This window comes from Scyliorhinus torazame, chromosome 2 (assembly GCF_047496885.1).
Source record: "Scyliorhinus torazame isolate Kashiwa2021f chromosome 2, sScyTor2.1, whole genome shotgun sequence".
NCBI classification, from domain to species: domain Eukaryota; kingdom Metazoa; phylum Chordata; class Chondrichthyes; order Carcharhiniformes; family Scyliorhinidae; genus Scyliorhinus; species Scyliorhinus torazame.
The window spans coordinates 268,674,287-268,700,958 of record NC_092708.1 but is presented as its reverse complement, the minus strand read 5'-3'; the positions used below and the strand labels follow the sequence as shown (position 1 = coordinate 268,700,958).

General features: G+C 49.8%; 1 protein-coding gene across 1 annotated transcript in view; it reads right to left on the bottom strand.

Moving 5' to 3' along the window:
* Positions 1 to 26,672, bottom strand: part of heatr4 (HEAT repeat containing 4) — a 264,817-nt gene that overhangs the window by 71,630 nt on the left and 166,515 nt on the right. The window contains exon 9 of the mRNA XM_072487079.1: positions 21,953 to 22,057. Coding sequence (XP_072343180.1) covers positions 21,953 to 22,057 — 105 coding nt within the window. The remainder of the gene's footprint in view (positions 1 to 21,952; positions 22,058 to 26,672) is intronic.

Sequence of the window (26,672 nt, the reverse complement as noted above, 5' to 3'; positions counted from 1 at the left end):
GGAGGGAACTGAAGAAAGGGATTAGGAGAGCTAAGAGAGGGCATGAACAATCTTTGGCGGGTAGGATCAAGGAAAACCCCAAGGCCTTTTACACATATGTGAGAAATATGAGAATGACTAGAGCAAGGGTAGGTCCGATCAAGGACAGTAGCGGGAGATTGTGTATTGAGTCTGAAGAGATAGGAGAGGTCTTGAACGAGTACTTTTCTTCTGTATTTACAAATGAGAGGGGCCATATTGTTGGCGAGGACAGTGTGAAACAGACTGGTAAGCTTGAGGAAATACTTGTTAGGAAGGAAGATGTGTTGGGCATTTTGAAAAACTTGAGGATAGACAAGTCCCCCGGGCCTGACGGGATATATCCAAGGATTCTATGGGAAGCAAGAGATGAAATTGCAGAGCCGTTGGCAATGATCTTTTCGTCCTCACTGTCAACAGGGGTGGTACCAGGGGATTGGAGAGTGGCGAATGTCGTGCCCCTGTTCAAAAAAGGGACTAGGGATAACCCTGGGAATTACAGGCCAGTTAGTCTTACTTCGGTGGTAGGCAAAGTAATGGAAAGGGTACTGAAGGATAGGATTTCTGAGCATCTGGAAAGACATTGCTTGATTAGGGATAGTCAGCACGGATTTGTGAGGAGTAGGTCTTGCCTTACAAGTCCCATTGAATTCTTTGAGGAGGTGACCAAGCATGTGGATGAAGGTAAAGCAGTGGATGTAGTGTACATGGATTTTAGTAAGGCATTTGATAAGGTTCCCCATGGTTGCCTTCTGCAGAAAGTAAGGAGGCATGGGATAGTGGGAAATTTGGTCAGTTGGATAACGAACTGGCTAACCAATAGAAGTCAGAGAGTGGTGGTGGATGGCAAATATTCAGCCTGGATCCCAGTTACCAGTGGCGTACCGCAGGGATCAGTTCTGGGTCCTCTGCTGTTTGTGATTTTCATTAATGACTTGGATGAGGGAGTTGAAGGGTGGGTCAGTAAATTTGCAGATGATACGAAGATTGGTGGAGTTGTGGATAGTAAGGAGGGCTATTGTCGGCTGCAAAGAGACATAGATAGGATGCAGAGCTGGGCTGAGAAGTGGCAGATGGAGTTTAACCCTGAAAAGTGTGAGGTTGTCCATTTTGGAAGGACAAATATGAATGCGGAATACAGGGTTAACGGTAGAGTTCTTGGCAATGTGGAGGAGCAGAGAGATCTTGGGGTCTATGTTCATACATCTTTGAAAGTTGCCACTCAAGTGGATAGAGCTGTGAAGAAGGCCTATGGTGTGCTAGCGTTCATTAACAGAGGGATTGAATTTAAGAGCCGTGAGGTGATGATGCAGCTGTACAAAACTTTGGTACGGCCACATTTGGAGTACTGTGTACAGTTCTGGTCGCCTCATTTTAGGAAGGATGTGGAAGCTTTGGAAAAGGTGCAAAGGAGATTTACCAGGATGTTGCCTGGAATGGAGAATAGGTCTTACGAGGAAAGGTTGAGGGTGCGAGGCCTTTTCTCATTAGAACGGAGAAGGATGAGGGGCGACTTGATAGAGGTTTATAAGATGATCAGGGGAATAGATAGAGTAGACAGTCAGAGACTTTTCCCCGGGTGGAACAAAACATTACAAGGGGACATAAATTTAAGGTGAATGGTGTCTGCGTGGGTTTCCTCCGGGTGCTCCGGTTTGCTCCCACCGTCCAAAGATGTGCAGGTTAGGTGGATTGGCCATGATAAATTGCCTTTCGTGTCCAAAATTGCCCTTAGTGTTGGGTGGAGGTGTTCACTTTGGGTAGGGTGCTCTTTCCAAGAGCCGGTGCAGACTCAATGGGCCGAATGGCCTCCTTCTGCACTGTAAATTCAATGATAATCTATGATTAATCTAGGACAAAGGTTCGGCACAGCATCGTGGGCCGAAGGGCCTCTTCTGTGCGGTATTTGTCTATGCTCCTATGTTCTATGTTCTAAGTAGTATTGCCGGTAGGGTATAGAAAGGATGTGTTGCGAGTTGCACATGAGGTACCAGTGGGAGGTCACTTGGGAATAAGGAAAACTCAAGCTAAAATCCAGAAACATTTTTATTGGCCTGGACTACATAAAGATGTAGTTAAATTTTGTCAATCATGTCACACATGTCAAGTGATAGGGAAACCTCAAGCAGTGATAAAACCAGCGCCCTTAATACCCATTCCAGCATTTGAGGAACCTTTTACGAGGGTCATAATTGATTGTGTAGGACCGCTTCCAAAAACAAAAAGTGGGAATCAATATCTTTTGACTATAATGGATGTGTCTACTGGGTTTCCAGAGGCCATTCCAGTACATAATATTACAGCTAAAAGAATTGTGGAGGAGTTACTTAAATTCTTTACTAGATATGGACTACCCACAGAAATTCAATCAGATCAAGGAATGAATTTTACGTCAAAGTTATTCAAAGAAGCTATGGATAGCTTAGGAATAAAACAATTTAAATCAACTGCGTACCATCCAGAATCGCAGGGAGTGTTAGAAAGGTGGCATCAGACATTAAAAACAATGTTGAGGGTGTATTGTCAAGATTATCCAGAGGATTGGGATAAAGGAAACCCATTCGTATTGTTTGCAATTAGGGATGCACCTAATGAGTCTACCAAATTTAGTCCTTTTGAACTAATTTTTGGTCATGAGGTAAGAGGACCACTTAAATTGATGAAAAATTAGTGGGTGAGAAATCAGAAATTACACTATTGGATTACGTGTCAAATTTTAGGGAACGATTAAATAGAGCAGGTGAATTGGCTAGACAACATTTGAAAGTTGCACAAAATGTGATGTAGCGGACAAGAAATCCAAAGTTCGTAGTTTTGCCAGTGGGAATAAAGTTTTAGTGTTGTTACCAGTGGTAGGGGAGACTTTAAAAGCTAGGTTTTGTGGACCGTATCAGATTGAAAGGAAATTAAGTGAGGTGAATTATGTGGTAAAAACACCAGATAGAAGGAAGACTCACCGAGTGTGTCATGTGAATATGCTTAAAAGGTACTTTGAAAGGGAAGGAGAGAAAAAGGAGGTTTTAATGATTCTAACTCAAAGTGACGAACCAAATCCAGGTGACTGTGAATTTGACATACCTCAAATTAAATTGGAAAATGAGGATGTTCTCAAAAATTGGGATGAATTGTTAAGTTACCTTCCAGAGGAAAAACGAACTGACCTGAAAGAGTTATTGATATCAAATGGGCAAGTTTGTAGAGATAAATTGGGAAGTACTAAAATGGCTATATATGATGTAGATGTGGGAAATGCTGTTCCAATCAAACAACATCCATGTAGACTTAATCCTTTAAAATTAGCACAGGTTAACAGAGAGAGTGAGAGTATGCTGAAGAATGGCATAATTGAAGTGGGTTGCAGCCAATGGAGCTCACCCATAGTGATGGTACCTAAACCAGACGGTACCCAACGGTTGTGTGTGGACTACAGAAAGGTGAATGCAGTTACAAGAACGGACTCTTATCCTATCCCACGTTTGGAGGATTGCATGGAGAAAGTGGGACAATCTGCTTTTATTTCCAACTTCCAGACTTGGAAAGAACATTTAAACCATCGTATGGAGTTCTTCGTCGACTTCAGGTGGCGAGTTTGGTGATGAACCTAGCCAAAAGTGAATTTGGAGAAGCCCGAATCACTTTCCTTGAGGAGTTTCCGATACCCTCAAGACGAAGGGAAATAATGCGATTTCTTAGCATGAGTGGATTTGATCGAACTGTTGTGCAAAAGTTTTGTGGCGTGATTACTCCACTGATGGACTTGCGAAAGAAACCTAAAAAATTTCAATGGACAGCGGACTTTCAACAGGCATTTGACTGCCTGAAAGCTGTGATCACCAATGCTCCTCTATTGGAGAATTGCAAGGGTCTCTGTGGTCAGATTGAACTAAACTATCTTATTCTAAAGAGAAATGGCGAGGAGTAGAGGAATGGATGGATTGTGCAGGAGTAGAGGAATGGATGGATCGTGCAGAGACTTTGTTCAAAGAGACTGTTAATCGAGAAGGATTTCGGTTGGAGGAAGAAGAACAAAGAAAAATGGACTATATTGTTATACCAGTGCGTGTGTTGTTTTTTTTAAAAACGAAAAGGTATATTTACTGTGTACATTTCTTAGTGGATTGTGCAAAAGTGAAAAATGAAACCATCTTGAAGTTGATGGTTTATTTTTTCTTCTTGGGGGGGGAGGTGTCATGTGAGAGCCCCTTTAAGAAATGGATATGTAAGCAATGTACCTTTAAGAAAACAGTGATGTCAGAGAGTGGGTGGGGCTCAGCTCAGTTCAGCCATTTTGAAGTTTCAGTTTTAAAAAGTGCCTGGCTGGTTTTGCTGAGAGCAGTTTAAAAGTGCCTGGCTGTTTTGCAGTCTGAATAGACTTGGGGAGTGTCTGTGTTTTGCAGTGAGTTGCTGTGATGTCTGCCCTGAAAGACCATCTCTGGATCATTTGGGTGATTTAAACTCATAATTGCAAAGCCTTTAACATGATGTGATTTTGTTTAAAGGTGTTAAGTCTCTTGGCAGTTTGAAGGAACATTTTAAGGAATTATTTACTGTTGCAATATTTTCTGAGTTATCTTTGAGGTAAGGGGTGGTAAGAGATCCAATGTTTATTTAAGATGTTAAGTTGAGTTCATGGAATAAACAGTGTTTAAAAACCCACGTGTCCATAATTGTAATATCACACCTAGGGAAAAAGCCGTGTGCTAGGAAAAGCAACAAATCCATTAAAGGGAGAGGTTGGTTAAACTCCATGATACATTTTGGGGTTCTGAAAACGCCTCCCCCATAACAGGGGCATCACGGTGGCACAGTGGTTAGTACTGCTGCCTCATGGCGCCGAGAACCCGGGTTTGATCCGGCCCCAGGACACTGTCCATGTGGAGTTTGCACATTCTCCCCATGTCTGCGTGGGTCTCACCTCCACAACCCAAAAAGATGTGCAGGCCACGTTAAATTGCCCCCTTAATTGGAAAAAAAGAATTGGGTACTGTAAATTTTTAAAACAGACCACTTGTTTAAGGGAATAAGGGATAGGGAATAAGCCCAGGGATAGGGGATATGCCCAGGAAGACCAGGGGGAAGAAACCGGAGAGAGATAATTCATTGACTGAATCAGCGGCTTCTCGGGGCTCGTCAGTGGAGAAAATGGCTGAGGCAGTTTCTGTGACTTCGGCCACTCCACTCATGGTCGAGATGCTTACCGGGTGCACCTTGGCAGTAGAATTGAGAAGCAAAGGCGGGTAGTGTCAGGGGACCTCTGCAAGTTGACGGAAGAGGTCCTGGCTCCCATTCAGTTGTCGTTGGAGAAGACCAACACGACAGTAAAGGAGCATGGCGCTGCGATACAAGGCATGGAAGTGGTCCTTACGAGACATAGCAACCAGATTGTTTCTCTGGAAGCAGAGATGTCTCTGATGGCTGAAGCGAATAAAGCGCTGAAGCAAATGTGAATGATTTAGAGAATCATTCCAGGAGACAAAATATCCATGTTGTGGGTTTGCCAGAGGAGATGGAAGGCCCAAGTCCTGCAGAGTATTTTGGGAAGATGTTTGGGAAGATGGCGGGGAGGGTGGACTCACGTCCCCTCCCGAGCTGGATCACACCCACCAGACACTTAGCCCCATCCGAACGAACCTCCGTGAGCAGTTGTGACATTTCAAAACTTTCAGGAAAAAGAGCATATCCTGAGATGGGCTTTGTGATACAAATGGGAAGGCCACGCCATCCAGTTTTATCAGGGTGTGGAAGCGGAGCTGGCAAAGAAGCGGGTGGCATTCAACAAGGCCCAAACCGCCCTGTAGAAAACTGGAGTCCGATTTAGGATGAAGGACCTGGCGCAGTTGAGCGCGACTTGAGGGGAAAGGCTATTTTTTTGATGTGCGGGAGGAGATTCTTTTGTTAAAAAGCATGGGCTGAGTACGGATTAATTGTGGTTTTTGAGGCTTTTTGATTGTTTGGGTTGGGCATGTGGATATGGGGAATTGTTGGGGTTCCTTTTTCTTGTTGGCATTTCTTTGTTCTTGGGTGGATTGAATGTTTCATAAGTTGGACTTGGGTAGGGGGGTATAATTCTATGGGAGGTTTTGTTCTATTTGCTATAACTGTTGTAAAAATATATTTCTTCCTGTTGGAGTACTATGTTTTAAAGGGTTTTTATACTTGTGTCCTTTTTCTGTAAACATTTTTCTTCACTCTGGGCAGGAGCTGCCTGGCCAGCCGAAGAGTTGTCCAACAGGAGCAGTGCTGAGGGGTTGACTGCAGCTCTTTATATTAGTTCTGTTTTAGGTAATGAACTTAGGGTGGTAGCACGGTGGCACCGTGGTTAGCACTGCTGCCACAAGGTCCCGGGTTCAATCCTGGCCCCGGGTCACTGTCCGCGTGGAATTTGCACGTTCTCCCCGTGTGTGTGTGGGTCTCACTCCCACAACCCAAAGATGTGCAGGGTAGGTGGATTGGCCATGCCAAATTGCCAATTAATTGGAAAAAGAAAGAATTGGGTACTTAAATTTATAAAAAGAAAAAAAAAGATGATGAACTTCGTGTTTTTGTTCTGTTTGGGGTTAGGTTTAATGTGGATTTGGTACTAGAGTCTGGTCTATCCCAACGTGCATCATGGAGTTTGGCTACGGCATTGTTCGCAAACGATTTTGTGATTGCATGTCTACCGCCATTGGGGAATGTATTAAATTTAATAACAGTGAGTTTATCTCGCCTTTTACATTGTGGATGCCCTCAATGTGATTATCAGTGGAGGAGGAGGAGATGGGGAAGGGAGGGGGGGAGATTTCCGACAAAGCCCACATGGAAAAGATGCGAGGGTGGAGCGGTAGAGGTTAGTGGACTCGATACTTGAGGCAGACCATCAGTACTCGATTGACCCAACTCCGGAGTCGCTGGCAAGCAGGAAAACATTGCACACACAATTTGAATTGTTATCAATGGGCAAGGTGGTAGGCCAGCTGCAACGTTCAACGGGATATTTTATGAACACAGGGCAGGGAGAAGGCCAGTCGACTTTTAGCTCATCAGCTAAGGTGACAGGCAGCTTCCTGGGAGATTGTGAAGATAAGGGACTCGAGTGGCAGCCTGGTTTCTGCCTGCTTATGTCAATGCGGCTTTTGAAATATTTTATAGGGATCTTTATGGATCAAAGCCCCAGTGGAAAGTTCTGCCATGATGGATTTTTTGGATGGGATATCCATCCCAGTGGTGGAGATGTGGGAAGAGTTGGAATCCCCATTTTACCCAGAGGGAATTAGAAAATGCATTGGGTTGTTGCAGTCAGGTAAAGCACCTGGCCATGATGCTTCCCATTGAATTCTATAAGAAGTTTGCGGAACAATTGATCCCTCTAATTTTAGATATGTTTAATGACTCCTTGTCCCGGGGTAATGTCCCTGATTCTGAAGAAGGACAAGGACCCTATGGAATGTGGGTCATATTGACCTATTTTGCTTTTAAATGCGTGCTATGTTACTCATAAAAATGCTGGCACTGTGGTTGGAGTCATGCCTCCCAGAGGTGATCTCGGAAGACCAGGCAGGCTTTGTCAAAGGTCGTCCAATATCTGTCGGCTTTTAACTCTCATTCTCTCCCCCTCTTCAGTGACAGAACCAAAGGATATTGCTTCCCTGGATGCGGAGAACACATTGGATAGGGTGGAGTGGGGAAATGTCTGAGATTCTTGGGAGGTTTGGATTTGGGCAAAAAAGTTTATATCCTGGGTTTTTACTGTACAGAGCCCCCACTGCTAATGTTCGCACAAACGCAGTGAACTTGGGACTACTTTCCGCTGAATAGAGGTATGAGGCAGGGTTGTCTGTGGTCTCCGCCCCTATTAGCTTTAGCAATAGAACTACTAGTCATAGCGCTGAGGTCTCCCGAACAGGCGCCGGAATGTGGCGACTAAGGGCTTTTCACAGTAACTTCATTTGAAGCCTACTTGTGACAATAAGCGATTTTCATTTCATTTCATTTCTAGTGAGTGAGGGGGGTGGGGGGAGAAAAATCAGGGAGGGGTGAAGTTTAGGGTATCCTTCTACACAGGTGATCTGCATATTATGGACCCATATCCATTATGGATGAGATAATGAAGGTGCTTGGGACCTTTGGCTCCTTCTCTTGATATAAGTCTTGGAAACCAGTGGTGTAATCAGACAAAGTCAGCATGGATTTACAAAAGAAAAACCATGCTTGACAAATCTATTAGAATTATTTGAAAATGTAACTAGTAGAGTTGACCAGTGAGAACCGGTGGATGTGGTTTATTTAGACTTGCAGAAGGCATTTAACAAGGTTTCACATAGCAGATTAATATGTAAAGTTAAAGCGCATGGGATTACGGGTAGTGTCTCGAGTTGGATAGAAAGATGGTTAGCAGACAGGAAGCAAAAAGTTGGAATAAATGGGTCTTTTTCTGATTGGCAGGCAGTGACTAGCGGGGTACTGCAGGGATCTATGCTAGGACCTCAACTGTTAATGTTGTATATTAATGACGTCTGGTGGTGGCCATGGGATGAGAGGTCGCTTACTTGGTAACTCCCACTCGCGGTGGACATTTGGGACCTTTTTCCCAGATTTATGAGGGATTTGATCGGTAAAATTGGAGACTGGTAAGGTAGAGGAGAGGAATCCCCCACCGGTTTATGGATTCGTGGACCAGACGTGGTCTGCAAAGAAGAGATTGTTGGGCAAAGGAGGGAGTGGAGTCTGCAGCACAGGAAAACATGGTGGAGGCTCAGGAACTGGAATTGCCGGCCCTGTGGTCAACGGAGCAGCTGGTGAAATTCCTTCAGGAGAGCTTCGCCAAGCAAAGACAGGAGTACCTGGACCCGATTAAGATGGGGATTGACCGGGTGGAGCAAAGATTGGACACCCCAGGGACAGGCAATCCAGAAGTGGAAGAGATGGTGGCTGAGCACAAGGACCAGCTAACCGCGATGGCAACGGAGATGGACCACCAGAAAGGCTGCAGGAGAAGATGGAGGATCTGGAGAACAGGTCACGCAGGCATAATTTGAGGATCATTGGCCTCCTGGAGGGCATCGAGGGATTGGACACAGGGGCATACGTGGCACGTATGTTTGAGGAGCTGCTGGGCGAAGGTGCATTTGATCGGCCCTTGGAATTGTAGAGAGCGCACAGAGCGCTTGCGAGGAAGCTGCGGATGAATGAGCCGACGAGAGCGATGGTGGTACGAATGCACCGGTTCCTGGATAAGGAACAGATCTCGAGGTGGGCCAGTCAGACAAGGAGCTGTAAATGGGAAAATAACGAACTGCGCATTTACCAGGACTTGGGTGCTGAACTGGCCAAAAGAAGGGCAAGGTTCAACAAAGTTAAATCGGCCCTCTTCAAGAAGGGGGTGAAGTTCAGCATGTTGTACCCAGCTCGTTTGTGGGTCACTTACGAGGGTCAAGAACTTTATTTCGAATCGCCGGATGAGGCGATGAACTTTATTAAGGACAGGGGACTGGCAGGTGATGGAGGACATTGAACTTGGGGGCGAGTAATTCTGTGCCTATGCTGCTAAAATTTATTTTCTTTATGGGCGGTGTATGTAGTGATTTTGTCCCAAAGTTTTGGTCGTTGCTCAGTTTTGTATGCGGGTTAACTTTGTTCTTGTGGGGCAGCACGGTGGCACAGTGGTCAGTATAGCTGCCTCACGGCGCCGAGGTCCCAGGTTAGATCCTGGCCATGTGGAGTTTGCACATTCTCCCCATGTTTGTGTAGGTTTCACCCCCAAAACCCAAAAGATGTGCACGGTAGGTGGACTGGCCACGCTAAATTGCCCCTTAATTGGAAAATTGGCTAGTACTCTAAATTAAAAAATTTTTTTTTTAACTTTCTTCTTGTGGGGGGATGGTGGGTGGTATTTTCTTCTTTGTGTTTGTTGGGGATTGTGATGTTTTGCATATGTATGCATGAGCGGGAGGGAGGGAGAACAATAGGGTGTAGGATGCGGGCGGGCCTGAGGAGGCGCAGGAGGCGAGCTGGAGGCTGGTCTAAGAAGGGTAATGGTTGATCGGCTGGTGGGGGGGGGGGGATGATATGATACCCCCAGGCCAGGCTAATCACATGGAACGTGAGAGGGCTGAATAGGCCGATCAAGAGGGCTCGCATCTTCGCGCATTTGAGGAGGTTGAAGGCGGACGTGGCACTGTTACAAGATGCACACCTGAGGGTAGTGGATCAGACTAGACTGAGGAAGCGGTGGGTCAGGAAGGTACTTCATTCGGGGCTAGACTGTACAGGAGGGGGGTTGCGATCTTGATCAATAAGCAAGTGTCATTTGTGATAGGAAATATAGTGGCGGACTCAGGGGGTAGGTATATCATGGTGAGTGGGAAGCTGGAGGGGATGCCAGTGGTATTAGTGAATATTTACGCACCAAACTGGGACGACGCGGAGTTTATGAGGCGGGCGTTAGGGAAGTTTCCGGACTTGGACTCGCATAAGCTGATCATGGGGACGGGGGACTTCAATATGGTCATTGATCCGAGGTTGGATCGGTCGAGTTCAAGGACAGGGAGGGTGCCAGCTGCGGCAAAGGAGCTAAAAGGGGCTTATGGGACAGATGGAGGGGGGGGGGTGCAGACCCATGGAGATTCGAACGGCCAAGAGCGAAGGAGTTTTCTTTTTTCTCCCATGTTCACAAAGTGTATTCCCGGATTGATTTTTTTCATTTTGAACAGGGCTTTATTGGACGGGGTGGTGGATACTGAGTATTCGCCGATTGTTGTGTCAGATCATGGCCCCACACTGGGTGGATCTACGGGTGAGCAAGGAGGGGGGTCAGCGCCTGCAATGGAGATTGGATGTAGAACTGTTAGCGGATGAGGGGGTGTGCGGGCTGGTGAGGGAGGCCATCCAGAATTATTTGGAGATAAATGATACAGGGGAAGCTTTGGCAGCAACGGTTTGGGAAGCGCTGAAGGCAGTGATTAGAGGGGAGCTAATTTCGATACGGGCTCATAGGGAGAAGGTGGAGCAGGTAGAGATGGATAGGCTGGTGAGGGAAATACTCCAGGTGGACAGAAGGTATTCTGAAGCCCCGGAGGCGGGATTGTTGAAGGAGCGGCAGAAGCTGCAGATGGAGTTTGGTCTGTTATCCACAGGGAAGGCAGTGGGGCAGATGAGGAAGGTGAGGGGGGCGGTATACAAGTACGGGGAGAAGGCCAGTAGGATGTTAGCACACCAGCTCAGGAAGAGGGAGGCGGCCAGGGAGATAGGAAGAGTGAAGGACAGAGGGGGGAACACAGTCTTGGACCCAGCAGGGATGAAGGAGTTTTACAGTTGGCTGTATGAGTCGGAACCCCCAGCTGGGGTGGAGGGGATGAGGCATGTTTTGGAGGGGTGGAGTTTCTGAAAGTGGAGAAGGGTGGTGGAGGGGTTGGGAGCCCCGATCGGGATTGTAGAAGTAGGAGAGGGACTGGAGGCCATGCAGTCGGGTAAGGCCCCGGGACTGGACGGCTACCCAATGGAATTTTACAAGAAGTTTTCTGGGATGCTGGGCCGGCTGCTGGTGAGGGCATTTAATGAGGCTAGGGAATTGCTGGCCAAGATTTTAGCCTCAAGGATAGAGGACTGTGTTCCGGGGATAATAGGGGAAGACCAGATGGGGTTTGTTAAAGGCAGGCAGCTAACGGCCAATGTTAGAAATCTCCTAAATGTGATCATGATACCCTCCGAGGGCGGGGAGGCGGAGGTAGTGGTCGCTAATGACGTGGAAAAGGCCTTCGACTGGGTGGGATGGAATTATTTGTGGGAGGTCCTGGGACGGTTTGGGTTTGGGCAGGGCTTTATTGACTGGGCTCGGTTGCTGTACCAGGCACCAGTGGCGAGTGTGCGAACGAAGCGGATGAGTTCTGATTACTTTAGACTGCACCAGGGGACAAGGCAAGGATGTCCCCTCTTCCCCACTGCTGTTTGCCTTGGCCATAGAGCCATTGGCGATGGCGCAGATAGCTGCAAAGGACTGGAAGGGGCTAGTCTGGGGGGGGGGATGGAACACAGGGTTTCATTATATGCAGACGACCTACTCCTATACATTTCTGACCCGTTAGGGGAGATGGAGGAGAATATGCGGATCTTAGAGGAATTTGGCCGTTTCTCGGGGTACAAATTGAATATGGGTAAAAGTGAGTTTTTGTGATTCAGGCGAGGGGGCAGGAGAGGAGACTGGGGGAGCTGACCTTTAAAGTGGTGGGAGGGAATTTTTGTTACTTGGGAATTTAGGTGGCACGGGGATGGGAGCAGTTACATAAATTAAATTTGATGGTGGAGTCGCACGAGGTGCTCCACAAGAAATGGCAGGAACGGTTCGAGGAGATGGAGAATTGGTCGAGGCGGAAGAATCTGCGGATCCTGGGCCTCCAGGAGGGGCTGGAGGGGTCGGACGTGGGGGCCTATGTGGTCACCATGTTGAACTTGCTGATGGTAGCGGGGTCCTTCCAGGGGCCCCTGGAGCTGGAAGGGGCCCATAGAGTGCTGGCGAGGAGGCCCAAGGCTAACGAGTCTCCGCGGGCGGTGCTGGTGAGGTTCCATCGGTTCATCGATCGGGAGTGTGTGCTCAGATGGGCCAAGAAGGAGAGGAGCAGCAGGTGGGAGAACGCGGAGGTTCGAATATATGAGGACTGGAGTGCGGAGGTGACGAAGAGGAGGGCCGGGTACAATCGAGCGAAGGCGGTGCTGCACAGGAAGGGGGTGAAGTTTGGGATGCTGCAGCCGGTGCGACTGTGTGTCACCTACAAAGACCGGCACCATTATTTTGAGTCCCCGGAGGAGGCACGGGCCTTTGTTCTTGTTTCTTTTTGATTCGGTGTGGGTGGTTAGGGTGGGCTGGACACTGTTTTGGTTGGGTCTGTCGGGTGGGCTCTTGTAGGGGGGCAAGTAAACGGAGTAGGGGGTGGATGGTCGGTAGGGGGGAATGGGGCCCCACGGGGCCCCGCGGGGGAGGGGGAGGGGGAGGCCCGAGTCGGGGGTGAGGGGTCTGAGCCTGTAAAAGGAGCTGCGCCAGAGGTGGCGGGGCCGGGCAGGTGGAAAGCGTGGGCTTTTTCCCCACGCTGGAGGGGGTGGGGTCAGGGCGGGGATGCGCGGGTTTTTTTCCCACTTTTGGGATGGAAGGGGGAGGCGGAGAGCCTGCTGGTGGGTAATGGAGGGGGAGGGGAAGTCCCACAATGGGAGGAGTCGAAGGAGAGGCGGGAGTGGCCGGGGTCAGCAGGAGTCAGCTGACTTACGGGAGTGCAATGGGGGGAGCAAAGCAGCTAGGAGGGGTCCTAGCTGGGTGGGGGGTGGGGGGGAACCGGGTTGCTGCTGTTATGGTCAAGGGGGAGCTGGAGGGAGTAGAGGGGGTTGGGACCGGGGTCTGCCACCATGGGGAACAGGCCGGGCGTGGGGTGCGGGCGCGTGGCTGGCCGAGGAGGGGTTATGGCTAGTCAGCGGGGGAGGGGGGCGGGTAGCCCCCTGATCCGGCTGATCAACTGGAATGTAAGGGGACTGAACGGGCCGGTTAAGCGGGCCGGGGTGTTCGCACACTTGAAGGGGCTGAAGACGGATGTGGTCATGCTCCAGGAGACACACCTGAAGGTGGTAGACCAGGTAAGATTGGGGAAGCGGTGGGTAGGTCAGTGGTTTCATTTGGGACTGGATGCCAAAAATCGGGGGGTGCCGATCTTGGTGGGAAAGAGGGTGTCGTTCGAGGCGTTGAGCATTGTGACAGACAATGGCGGCAGGTACGTAATGGTAAGTGGTAAGTTGAAAGGGGAGAGGGTGGTGCTGGTCAACGTGTACGCCCCGAACTGGGACGATGCGGGTTTTATGTGGCGCATGTTGGGTCGGATCCCGGACTTGGAAGTGGGGGGCCTGATAATGGGGGGGGGGGGGGGGGGGAGACTTTAACACTGTGTTGGATCTGGCACTGGATCGCTCCAGGTCTAGGACGGGTAGGAGGCCGGCGGCTAAAGTGCTGAGGGGGTTTATGGACCAGATGGGAGGGGTGGTCCCTTGGAGATTTGCAAGGGAATTTTCATTCTTCTCGCACGTTCATAAGGCCTATTCCCGAGTCGACTTTTTTGTTATGAGCAGGGCGTTGATAGCGAGAGTAGAGAATACAGAGTACTCGGCGATAGCCATTTCGGATCACGCCCCGCATTGGGTAGACCTGGAACTGGGGCAGGAGAGGGACCAGCGCCCGTTGTGGCGCTTGGAGGTGGGGCTGTTGGCGGACGAGGAGGTGAGCGAGCGGGTCCGAGGAAGCATAGAGAGATACCTGGAGGCCAACGATAACGGGGAGGTCCGAGTGGGGATGGTCTGGGAGGCGCTGAAGGCATTGGTTAGGGGAGAGCTGATCTCCATTAGGGCCCACAAGGAGAGGAGAGAGCAGAGGGAGAGGGAGAGACTGGTGGGGGAGATGGTGAGGGTAGACAGGAGGTATGCAGAGGTGCCGGAGGAGGGACTGTTGAGGGAGAGGCGTAGCCTCCAGGCCGAATTCGACCTGTTGACCACCAGGAAGGCGGAGACGCAGTGGAGGAAGTCCCAGGGGCGATTTATGAATCTGGGGAAAAGGCAAGCCGGATGCTGGCGCATCAGCTTCGGAAGCGGGACGCAGCTAGGGAGATCGGGGGAGTTAAGGACAGGGGAGGGAGTGTGGTGCGGAGTGGGGTTGGCATCAATGGTGTCTCCAGGGACCTTTGTGAGGAACTGTATCGGTCCGAGCCCCCACTGGAGGGAGGGAGGGGGGGATGGGCCACTTTCTGGACCAATTGAGGTTCCCGAAGGTGGAGGAGGGACTGGTGGCGGGATTAGGGGCCCCGATTGGGCTGGAGGAGCTGGCCAAAGGGATAGGAAGCATGCAGGCGGGGAAGGCACCGGGGCCGGATGGTTTCCCGGTCGAATTCTACAAAAAATATGTGGACCTGTTGGGCCCGTTGCTGGTTAGGACCTTCAATGAGGCAAGGGAGGGGGGGGACCTTGTCCCCGACGATGTCCCGGGCACTGATCTCCTTGATCCTGAAGTGGGACAAGGATCCTCTGCAGTGTGGGTCTTACAGGCCGATTTTGTTGTTAAACGTAGATGCCAAGGTGCTGGCGAAGGTCTTAGCCTTGAGGATTGTGTGCCGCATGTTGTCCACGAAGACCAGACGGGGTTCGTGAAGGGGAGGCAGTTGAACTCGAATGTGCGGACGCTCCTGGACGTTATTGTGATGCCGGCGAGGGAGGGGGAGGCGGAAATAGTGGTGGCGATGGACGCTGAGAAGGCCTTCGATAGGGTAGAGTGGGGGTACTTTTGGGAGGTGCTGAAGAGGTTCGGGTTTGGAGGGGGTTCGTCAGGTGGGTTAGGCTGTTGTACGAGGTCCCGATGGCAAGTGTGGCCACGAACAAGAGGAGGTCTGAGTACTTTCGGTTGCATCGAGGGATGAGGCAGGGGTGTCCCCTGTCCCCCCTGCTCTTTGCACTGGCGATTGAACCCCTGGCTATGGCACTGAGGGAGTCGAGGAACTGGAGGGGGTTGGTGCGGGGTGGGGATGAGCATAGGGTGTCGCTCCATGCGGACGACTTGCTGCTATATGTGGCGGGCCCGGTGGGGGGAATGCCAGCGGTAATGAGGATCCTCAGGGAGTTCAAGGGGTTTCTCAGGGTACAAGCTCAACATGGGGACGAGCGAGTTGTTCATAGTTCACCCAGGGGACTAGGAGAGGGGGATTGGCGAGCTCCCACTAAAAAGGGCGGAGAGGAGCTTCAGGTATTTGGGGGTCCAGGTGGCCAGGAGCTGGGGGGCCCTGCATAGGCTTAACTTTACAAGGCTGGTGGAGCAAATGGAGGAGGAGTTTAAGTGGTGGGACCTGTTGCTGCTGTCCCTGGCGGGTAGGGTGCAGTCAGTCAAGATGACGGTGCTCCCAAGGTTTTTGTTCCTGTTCCAGTGCCTCCCCATTCTTATCCCGAAGGCCTTCTTTAGACGGGTCAACAGGAGCATAACGGGGTTTGTGTGGGCGCGAGGGACTCCGAGGGTGAGAAGGGTGTTCCTGGAGCGAAGTAGAGATTGGGGGGGGGGGGGGGGGGGGGAGGGGGGCTGGCACTGCCCAACCTCTGTGGGTAGTACTGGGCCGCCAATGCGGCGATGGTGCGCAAGTGGGTGATGGAGGGGGACGGGGCGGCATGGAAGAGGCTGGAGATGGTGTCCTGTGAGGGTACGGGTCTGGAGGGGCTGGCAACGGCGCCGCTGCCGCTCCGTCCAATGAGGTATACCACGAGCCCGGTGGTGGCGGCTACCCTCAAAATCTGGGGGCAATGGAGGCGGCACAGGGGGGAAGTGGGGGCCTCGGTGTGGACCACGATACGGGGGAACCACCAGTTTGTCCCAGGGAGAACAGATAGAGGGTTTTCAGGGTGGCACAGGGCAGGGATAAGAAGGTTGGGGGACCTGTTTGTGGATGGGACGTTCGCGAGCCTGGGTGAGCTGGAGGAGAAGTACGGGCTCCCCCCAGCGAACACCTTTATGTATCTACAGGTAAGGGCGTTTGCCAGGCGGCAAGTGGTGGAATTCCCGCTGCTGCTGCCACGCACGGTACAGGACAGGGTGCTCTCGGGGGTGTGGGTTGGAGAGGGGAAGATCTCGTCAACATACCAGGTGATGCAGGAGGAGGAGGAGGCCTCGGTGGAGGAGCTGAAAGGGAAGTGGGGGGAGGAGATTGAGGAGGAGACGTGGGCAGATGCCCTTGGAAGAGTGAAATCTTCCTCTTCGTGCGCGAGGCTCAGCCTCATACAGTTTAAGGTGCTGCACAGGGCACACATGACCGAGACAAGGATGAGCCAGTTTTTTGGGGGTGAGGACGGGTGTGTTAGGTGCTTAGGTAGCCCAGCAAACCACACCCATATGTTCTGGGCATGCCCAGCGCTGGAGGAATTTTGGAAGGGCATAGCGAGGACGGTGTCGAGGGTGGTAGGATCCAGGTTCAGACCGGGCTGGGGGCTCGCAATGTTTGGGGTTGCAGGGGAGCCGGGAGTGCAGGAGGCGAAAGAGGCCGGTATTCTGGCCTTTGCGTCCCTGGTAGCCCGGCGAAGGATTCTTCTTCAGTGGAAGGATGCGCGGCCCCCAAGCGTGGAATCCTGGATCAACGATATGGCGGGGTTTATTAAATTGGAGAGGGTGAAATTTGCCTTAAGGGGATCGGTGCAACGGTTTTTCAGGCGGTGGCAACCGTTCTTGGACTTCCTGGCAGAACGGTAGACAATGGTCAGCAGCAGCAGCAACCCGGGGGGGGGGGTTCTATTTTATTTTTGTTTGTCTGTACTGCGGGGTGTATATATTTGCTATGTGTTAATACGGGGTGTTAATTTATTATTTATGTATAGGAGGGAGGGGGGTACGGGGTTGTTTTGTTTGGTTTTGTACTTAATTCTACTGGGTTCCTTTTACATTTTGTTGTTGATATTTTGTGAAAACTTTAATAAATATTATTTTTTTTAAAAAAATAAAATAAATTTGATCCGGTTAGTTGAACAAATGAAGGAGGACGTTCGGAGGTGAGACATGCTGGGTGGTGTTCTCACGTGTAATGGTGGTATCCATGTCGCTGATCTGGCACGTCTTGCAGAGATTGCCATGGCAGGGTTGTGTGGCGTCATGGTCACTGTTCTGAAGGCTGGGTAGTTTGCTGCAAACAATGGTTTGTTTGAGACAAGTAGTGGGCGTGTGGGGATGACCTTGGCAAGATGGTCATCTTCATCGATGACGTGCTGAAGACTCCGAAGAAGATGTCGTAGTTTCTCCGGGGAAATACTGGACAACGAATGGTACTCTGTCGGTTGTCTACCTCATACTCTGCAGGAAAGGATGTCCCGAAGCGTGGTACATTGGCAAGACCATGCAGACGCTGTGACAACGGATGAACGGACATCACGCGACAAACGCCAGGCAGGAATGTTCCCTTCCAGTCGGGGAACACTTCAGCAGTCAAGGGCATTCAGCCTCTGATCTTCGGGCAAGCATTCTCCAAGGCGGCCTTCAGGACCGTAGCCACCTGGGTTGGCCACTTCCCGACTTAAAATGGAGAACCGCAAAGACTGAAGGGAAATTCAGCCAACACAGGCAAAATTGAGCAAGTGCAGAAATCATGTGTATTGAAACTTGCAAAAAACCAGACAGCACTGAAACCAGCAACCATCTGCATAGCATTGAGCAATTCCAAGGCACAATTGCAACACTCAAGGTGAATAAAGCCAAGCCAGACTCCTCGGCGCCAGCAGGAGCCAAGACAAAGGAAGGCCAACGGACATTTAGGGACCGCCCAGCGATCAGAGAACAACTCCAGTATTGGAGAAATCGATCCAAATGATCGGAACGCAGTCCAATCATTTGGAACCAGGTACAGGGTCCGCCCCGAAGGGCGGGAAGCCCCTGGGGACCATAAAGTAAAGCCCCCAAGTTCAAATCAGTCTTCTTTGCCAGGGTCACTCAGCAACTTGAATCAACCCGTGAGAGTGACCTGTCTAAGCTGCCGCATCAACCAAGTAAGTCTCCAGTCAACGCTCGCTACGAGATAGGCGCTCATAGCTACAAGTCCATACCAGCTTTTGAATCCTGCAGACTCAGGACCTGAATGAAAGGCCATTTGTTCCCCTGAACTGGTGGGCATATTCCGAAGCTAAGTATAGGCCTTTTAGTGATAGGAATAGTCTAGAAAGTAGAGTTTATGCATGAGTAGTGATTTACTGTGTATAATAAATGTGTTTTGATTTGAATCTTACTAATTGGTGTGTTGAGTTATTGATCAGTACTTCAACTTGAACCTCGTGGTGGTATCATAAAGATACCTGGCAACTCTAGAGCAAAGGTTAAACAAACAGAGCAAATTACGAATTAAGAGCCAACCAAAAGTTAGCAACAGGACGAGCGACAACGCAGAATCCCTGAACAGAACCTTATAGCCAAGTTCCGCACGCATGAGTACGGCCTCAACCGGGACCTTGGATTCATGTCGCATTACATTCACCCCCCCACCATTTGGCCTGGGCTTGCGAAATCCTACCAACTGGCTTGAGACAATTCACACCTCTTTAACCTGGAATTACCCCTCTCTCTGGATCTGTAAAGACTTAATTACCTGCAAATGCTTGCATTTAAAGCATTGTCTTGCATCTTTGACTTTGTCTATATATATGTTTCTGGAGCCTACCTTTTCATTCACCTGAGGAAGGAGCAGTGCTCCGAAAGCTAGTGATTTGAAACAAATCTGTTGCACTTTAACCTGGTATTGTCAGACCTCTTACTGTAGTAACAGGATTAGACAGGGTAGATTCAGATAGAATGTTCCCAATGGTGAAAGAGTCCAGAATTAGGGGTCATAGTTTGGGGATAAGGGGTATACCTTTTAGGAATGAGATGAGGAGAAATGTCTCTTCACCCAGAGAGTGGTGAATCTGTGGAACTCACTACCACAGAAAGCAGTTGAGGCCAAAACATTATGTAATTCCAAGAAGGAATTAGATTTAGCTCCTGGGGTAAAGAGATATTGTGGGGGGGGGGGGGGGATCAGGATACTGAACTTGATGATCAGCCATGATCATAATGAATAGCGGAGCAGGCTTAAAGGACCAAATGGCTCCTTCCTGCTTCTCATTTCTATTTAGATTGAATTTGGACAAGAGCAAATGCTTTCCGGTTAGCTTGATCTGGGAGATTAGGTTTCGGGGGCTGTTGTGGGGGGGGGGGGGGGGAGGCTGCTTCGCTGACAGGGGTTATTGGGGAACAAAAGGGAGGTAGAGGGCGGTGGCTGCTTGTGGGCCAAAAAAAGGTTATGGCTAGTTGGGCGGGGGTGGCAGCACCCTGTCCAGGCTGATTACGTGGAATGTGAGGGGTTTGAATGGGCCGGTCGAAAGGGCTCGTGTTTTCGCGCATTTAAAGGGGCTGAAGGCAGATGTAGCAATTCTTCAGGAGACACATCTAAAGATTATTGATCAGACGTGATTGAGAAAGGGGTGGGTTGGTCAGGTGTTCCACTCTGGGCTGGACTCAAAGACCAGGGAGGTAGCAATATTGATCAGCAAGCGGGTGGCATTTGAGGCTGGAGGAATTGTGGCAGATAAGGGGGTAGATATATTATGGTGAGTGGGAAGCTGGAGGGTGTACGGGTGGTGCTTGTGAATGTATACGCTCCGAACCGGGACGATGTGGGATTTATGAGACGGGTGTTAGGCAAGATCCCGGACCTAGAGTCTCATGGCTTGATCTGGGGGCAATGGAGGAGGTATAAGAAGGTGCGTCAGCCTGGACACCGATTTGCAACAACGACAGATTCGCGCCGGGCAGGATAGATGGCGGGTTCCGAAGTTGGCAGGAATTCGATGGATGGGAGATCTATTCATAGACGGGAGTTTTCCCAGTCTGAAGGCGTTGGAGGATAAGTTCAAGCTGCCGCCGGGGAATGGTTTCAGATATTTACAAGTCCGGGACTTTCTTAGGAAACAGGTGTTGGCTTTCCCGCTGATCCCACCACGGGGGATACAGGACAGAGTAGTGTCCGGTACCTGGGTGGGGGAGGGGAAAGTGTTGGATATCTATCAGGAGTTGTTGGAGGCGGAGGTAACCCCGGTGGAGGAACTGAAGCACAAGTGGGAGGAGGAGTTAGGTGGGGAGTTAGAGGTGGGTCTGTGGGCAGACGCCCTAAGCAGGGTTAATTCCTCATCATCATGTGCTAGGCTCAGTCTAATACAGTTTAAGGTGGCGCACCGGGCACACATGACGGCAGCGAGGTTGAGCAAGTTTTTCAGGGTAGAAGACAGATGTGCGAGGTGTGCGGGAAGCCCAGCAAACCATGTCCATATGTTTTGGGCATGCCCGAAGCTTGGAGGGTTCTGGCAGGGGTTTGCCAAGGCAATGTCCAAGGTGCTAGGGTGGTGCTGAGTCCAGAGATAGCGATCTTTGGAGTGTCAGAAGACCCGGGAGTTCAGGGAGTTAAAGAGGCCGACGTTTTGGCCTTTGCCTCCCTGGTAGCCCAGAGACGGATCCTTTTAATGTGGAGGGACTCGAAACCCCCGAGTGTGGAGGCTTGGGTCAGTGACATGGCTGGGTTTCTCAAGCTGGAGAAAATAAAGTTTGCTTTGAGGGGGGTCAATGCTGGGGTTCTCTCGGAGGTGGCAGCCGTTCGTCGACTTTCTCGGGGGAAATTAAAACGGGTAGGTGCAATATGGTTAAGGGATGTACAGAAGAGGTTGGGTGGGAAATGTCTAGTTTACCATGTTGATGTTTATGTTATTATTGTTATAAAAATTTTGCAAATGCTTCAATAAAAATATTTTTTAAAAAAAAATGAATGTTGCAAGGCAGCACGGTGGCGCAATGGTTAGTACTGCTGCCTACGGCGCTGAGGATCCGGGTTCGATCCCAGCCCGGGTCACTGTCTGTGTGGAGTTTGCACATTCTCCCCGTGTCTGCGTGGGTTTCAGCCCCACAACTCAAAGATGTGCAGGCTAGGTGGATTGGCCACGCTAAAGTGCCCTTAATTGGAAAAAAATAATTGGGTACTCTAAAATTTAAAAAAAAGAGCTGTGAACGTTGCGATAAAGAGGCAAGATTTACAAAGGGTGACAAAACCCAGTAAAACACACTGATGTTCGGAGTAGAGACAGCTTCCTGGGAGGGATGATGTTTTAAACCTGAATTACTCAGATTACCAAGCTGCTCTGCAGGCTCTCATTCTGGGATTGGTGCTTGAGTGCTGATAGAAGAAGTTCAAAAACATTCACATTGTGAGACAAATTGATCTTCAGACAACAAACACCGCCTTAGCAGGTTGGTCATATGCCTGTTTGGGGCTCTGATCATCTGCAAAATCCCCAAATCGTACTGGGACAATACAAACAGGGAGCAAGCTTTCAAATCCTGCCCTAGTAGAGGGCTAGAATATGCAATCAATTTTAGAATTGAACTCAGACTTACCTTGTTAAGTGATCCACGCAAGCAGGAGAGGACCTTGCATGCCAGCACCTTTTCTTTCCAATTGCGGCTATTCAGGTACTTTGCCAGTATGAACTGCACCAGAGTCTGGTCGGGTTATAAACACAGAGTAGCTTTACCAAATACCTAGACCCTGGTTACCCTACACCTCAAGGTCTGCAGCGGTTCAAGAAGGCAACTCACCACAACCTTCTGAAGGGAAACTAGGGATGGGCAATAAATGCTGGCCTAACCAGCAACACCCACATCCCCTAAATTAATTTAAAAAAATCAAATGTCAGCAAAAATGTGTCAGAATATTTTGTGGGAGTGTGGAGTTTTATTCTGTATCTAACTCATGCTGTAATTGCCATGGGAGTATTTGATTGCAACAGTATGGAGAGAGTTTTGTTCCATTTCTAACCTATAACCTGGTAGTATCTATACAGAGTTCAGAACACAGAGGGGAGGCAGGCAAATTCACCCTCTAAATCTTACAAATAGTCCGCACAAATCAAAGATAGAGCAAAAAATTCAAGAAAAGTCACCCCCCCCCCCCCACCTCATATTAGTTTACATTATAGGAATGGAAACCCCTAAGCAAAAATCATACCCCTAGACCAACGAGCCAACTGCTATTAGCTTACATTATAGCTGAACAGTGTCAGGTGCAGGATTCGCAGATAGAGCTGGAAAATAAATAATGCAGAGTTTGATTGGCGGAGCAGCGAGCATTGGGAAAGACCAAATCTGTGACCAGGTGTTCCTCCAACCACAGATTCAGTCTTTCCCACGCTCGCTGCTCCAGCTCCTCCAATCACAGGATCCCTCCCTCATGCTCCTCCAGAGACTGAGTCAATGATTGGGAGAGCAGCAAGGCAGGAGGGAGGAACCCTTTGTTGGAGGTCGAGGAGCAGTGATTCTAGATAATGAGTCTATAAGTCCTAACCATTCGACATCCTCTGGGGCAAAAAGAAAGTGTGGAGGGTGATGGAAAGCCAGTATTGAGGATGGGAGGAGATCCAGGTCCGGAGGAGCTGAGAATAACTTCAAGAGCAGCAGCCAGCAGGGATAAGGTCTGTCCCACTTAAATTTCCCTGTGATCCTGTGATGTTGTTGGCAGTTAACTGTATTTAAGTGATGAACAGAGACTTTTCAGAGTGTGGCAACTGCTAGCGCATGGGTGGTGACAAACTCAGAATTGGCAGTAATCTGAAAGAGCTTTCCACAGTAGTTAAATTTGTAGATTAAATGAATCCCAAGGTCAACCTATATTCTTAAAATCCCTTCCCTGATCTCTGTCTCATGATTTCCAGGCATTTTGAAGTGTTGGGAACATTTAACGTTATACGTTTTAGAAAATAACAACGTTTAGGAATTGAATTTTTAAATATAGATAAATGGAAACACTTGTTTAACAACTGAGCAAATGAGCATTATGACTTAGTACCATTATTCTGCCTTTTCCCCACAACCCTGCACATTATTTCTATTCAAATAATCATATAATACCCTTGAGTGCCTCAATTGGCCTGCCTCCACCACACTTACAGGCAGTGCATCCCAGGCTCAAACCGCTTGCTGTGTGAAAAAGGCTTTCTCACATTGCATTTGCTGCTTTTGCAAATCACTTAAATCTGTGCCCCCTTGCCCTCTTTCCAAGTGGGAATAGTTTCTCCCTATCTATCCTGTCCAGTCTCCTCATGATTTTGAACACCTCTATCAGATCTCCTCTTGGCCTTCTTCTCTCCAAGAAGAACAGTTCCAACTTCTCCAATCTAACCTCATAACTGAAGTTTCTTATCCCTGAAACCTAGGCTGGCTAGGCTACCTGGGGTTGTATTCCACCTGGGGTTGTATTCTTTAGAATAGAGAAGGCTGGGGGAGGACCTGATTGAAGAGCACAAAATTATGAAGGACATAGATAAGGTACATAGGAAGAATTAATAACCAAGGGGCATAGATTTAAGGCAAGGGACAGGAGATTTAGAGGGGTTTTAAGGAAAAATGTTTTTTCACCCAAAATGTGGTGAAAGAGTGTTAGAGGCAGGAACGCTCATAATATTTAAGCTGCATGGGACTTCCGGTGGCGGCCATGGAAGAGTAGGTCTCACATTTGATAGCTCCTGCCTGTGACGGACATTTGGACCTTTTATCCCTGTTTTTTCCCGGATTTTATGGGATAAATCAGTGAAGAGTGAGACAGTGAAAAGAAACCCTCCTCCGGTGTATGGAGAATTGGACCAGAAGTGGCCGTGTGAGAAAACACGGAAGACATGAGCAGAGCTGGTAACACGGGAAAGCATGGCGGAGAGCAAGGGCCGCGGGGAGACGGCACAGCGGTCGACGGAGCAGCTGGTGAAGTTTTTTGAAGATTGTTTCGCCAAGCTGACCTGATTAAGGCTTCGATTGATCAGGTGGTGCAGAATCAAGAGACCCACGGAGACCGCCAGAAAAGAATGCAGGAGAAGCTGGAAGACCTGGAGAACATTTCCAGGAGGCAGAATCTTAGAATTGTCGGCCTCCCTGAAGACAGTGAGGGATCGGATGCGAGGGCTTATGTGACGGACATGTTGGAGAAGTTGATGGGGCTGAGGCGTTCCCTTGGCCCCTGGAAGTGGATAGAGCGCACAGAGCCCTCGCGAAGAAGCCACCGAGGGCGATGGTGGTAAGCTTTCACTGATTCCTGGACAAGGAACACGTTCTGCGGTGGGCCAAGAAAGAACGGAGCAGCAAGTGGGAGAATTGTGAGCTGCGCATTTATCAGGACCTGGGCGCGGATTTCGCCAAGAGGCGAGCTGGGTTTAATCGGGCAAAAACATCCCTCTTTAAGAACAGGATGAAGTTCGGGATGTTGTACCCAGCCCATGTGGGTCACACATGAGGAACGGGACTTCTACTTCGAAACACCAGACGAAGTATGGACTTTTATTAAAGGAAAGAGGCTGGAAGCGAACAAAAAGACACTGAAGCCTTGGAGAGTCCTGTGGTGCCGATTTGTTGTGCTGGGCTGTATAAGTAGTGCTATGTGTAATAAGGGGCCGTTTGGATGGCTAAAGGTAACTTTGTCTTGCAGGGAGCTGGTTAGAGGGGGGTGGTTTTTGGGGCTGGTTCTGTTTTGGAATGTTTTTTTTTCTCTAAATTGGCTGTTTCTTCACTGTTTTTTCTGATGTTTGTTTACTGGGGAATGTGATGCTTTTAATATGTTTGTCCAAGTGGGGGGAGAGGGGAGAGAACAATGGGGAGACAGACTGCTTGGTGCCATGGTCGGGCGTTATCAAGTCAGCATGGGTCAGCTGACTCACAGAAGCACAGTGGGGGGCGAGCGGGTGTTAAGCTGGAGCTTGACTTGGGGGGTTAGGTTTCTAGTGTTGTTGCGAGGGGGGAGGAGCTGCTTTGCTGACAGGGGAGGAACTGTTACTGGGGGACAAATGGAGTTCGGGAACGGCGAATGCCCGAGGGGGGGCTCGAGGAGGCGGAGGGCACGAGCTAGAGGCTGGCCTAAAAAGGGTGATGGCTAGTAGGCGAGGTGGAACATCAGAGGGTTGAATGGGCCAGTCAAGAGGGCTCGCGTGCTCGCGCATTTGAGGGGGCTGAAGGCGGACGTGGCAATGCTGCAAGAGACTCACCTAAAGGTTACAGACCAGACAAGATTGAGGAAGGGGTGGGTTAGCCAAGTATTCCACTCAGGGCTGGACTCAAAGACCAGGGGGGTAGCGATCTTGATCAACAAACGAGTGGCATTCGAGGCAGGGAGAATTGTGTCAGACAAGGGGGGGGTAGGTACATAATGGTGAGTGGGAAGCTGGAGGGGGTGCGAGTGGTACTCGTGAACATATATGCTCCGAATTGGGACGATGTGGAAATTATGAGGCGGGTGTTAGGTAAGATCCCAAGCGGCTCCTAAACATTGCCCTCGGAAGGAGGGGAAATGGTGCGGCTGGGAGCCGCAACAAGGCTGGGAGACCTGTTTATAGATGGGACTTTCCCTAGCTTGAAGGCTCTGGAGGAGAAGTTCAGCCTGCCCCTGGGAAATGCCTTCAGATACCTCCAAGTCCACGACTTTCTCAAAAAACAGGGGACATTTCCATTGCTACCCCCTCGAAGGATACAGGACAGGGTGGTGTCTGGCATCTGGGTAGGAGAGGGGAAAGTGTCGGACATCTACCAAGAGCTGCAGGAGGCGGAGGAAGCCTCAGTGGCGGAACTGAAGGGCAAGTGGGAGGAGGAGCTAGGTGAGGAGCTAGATGAGGGCCTTTGGGCTGATGCCCTGGGCAGGGTGAATTCTTCCGCATCATGTGCCAGGCTCAGCGTAACTCAGTTTAAGGTGGTACACCGGGCTCACATGACGACGGCGAGAATGAGCAAGTTCTTTGAGGTGGAGGACAGGCGCGCGAGGTGTTCAGGGAGTCCGACGAACCATGTCCATATGTTCTGGGCATGCCTGGTGCTCAAAGAATTCTGGCAGGGCTTTGCGAGGGCTATGTCCAGGAGTTTGGACACGCGCGTGAACCGAGTCCAACAATAGCAATCTTTGGGGTGTCAGAGGATGCGGAAGTGCAGGAAGCGAAAGAGGCCGAGGTTTTGGCCTTTGCCTCCCTGGTAGCCCGGAGACGGATCTTGTTAATGTGGAGAGACTCGAAACCCCAGAGTATGGAGACCTGGGTTAGTGACATGGCTGGGTTCCTCAGCCTGGAGCGAATAAAGTTTGCCTTGAGAGAGT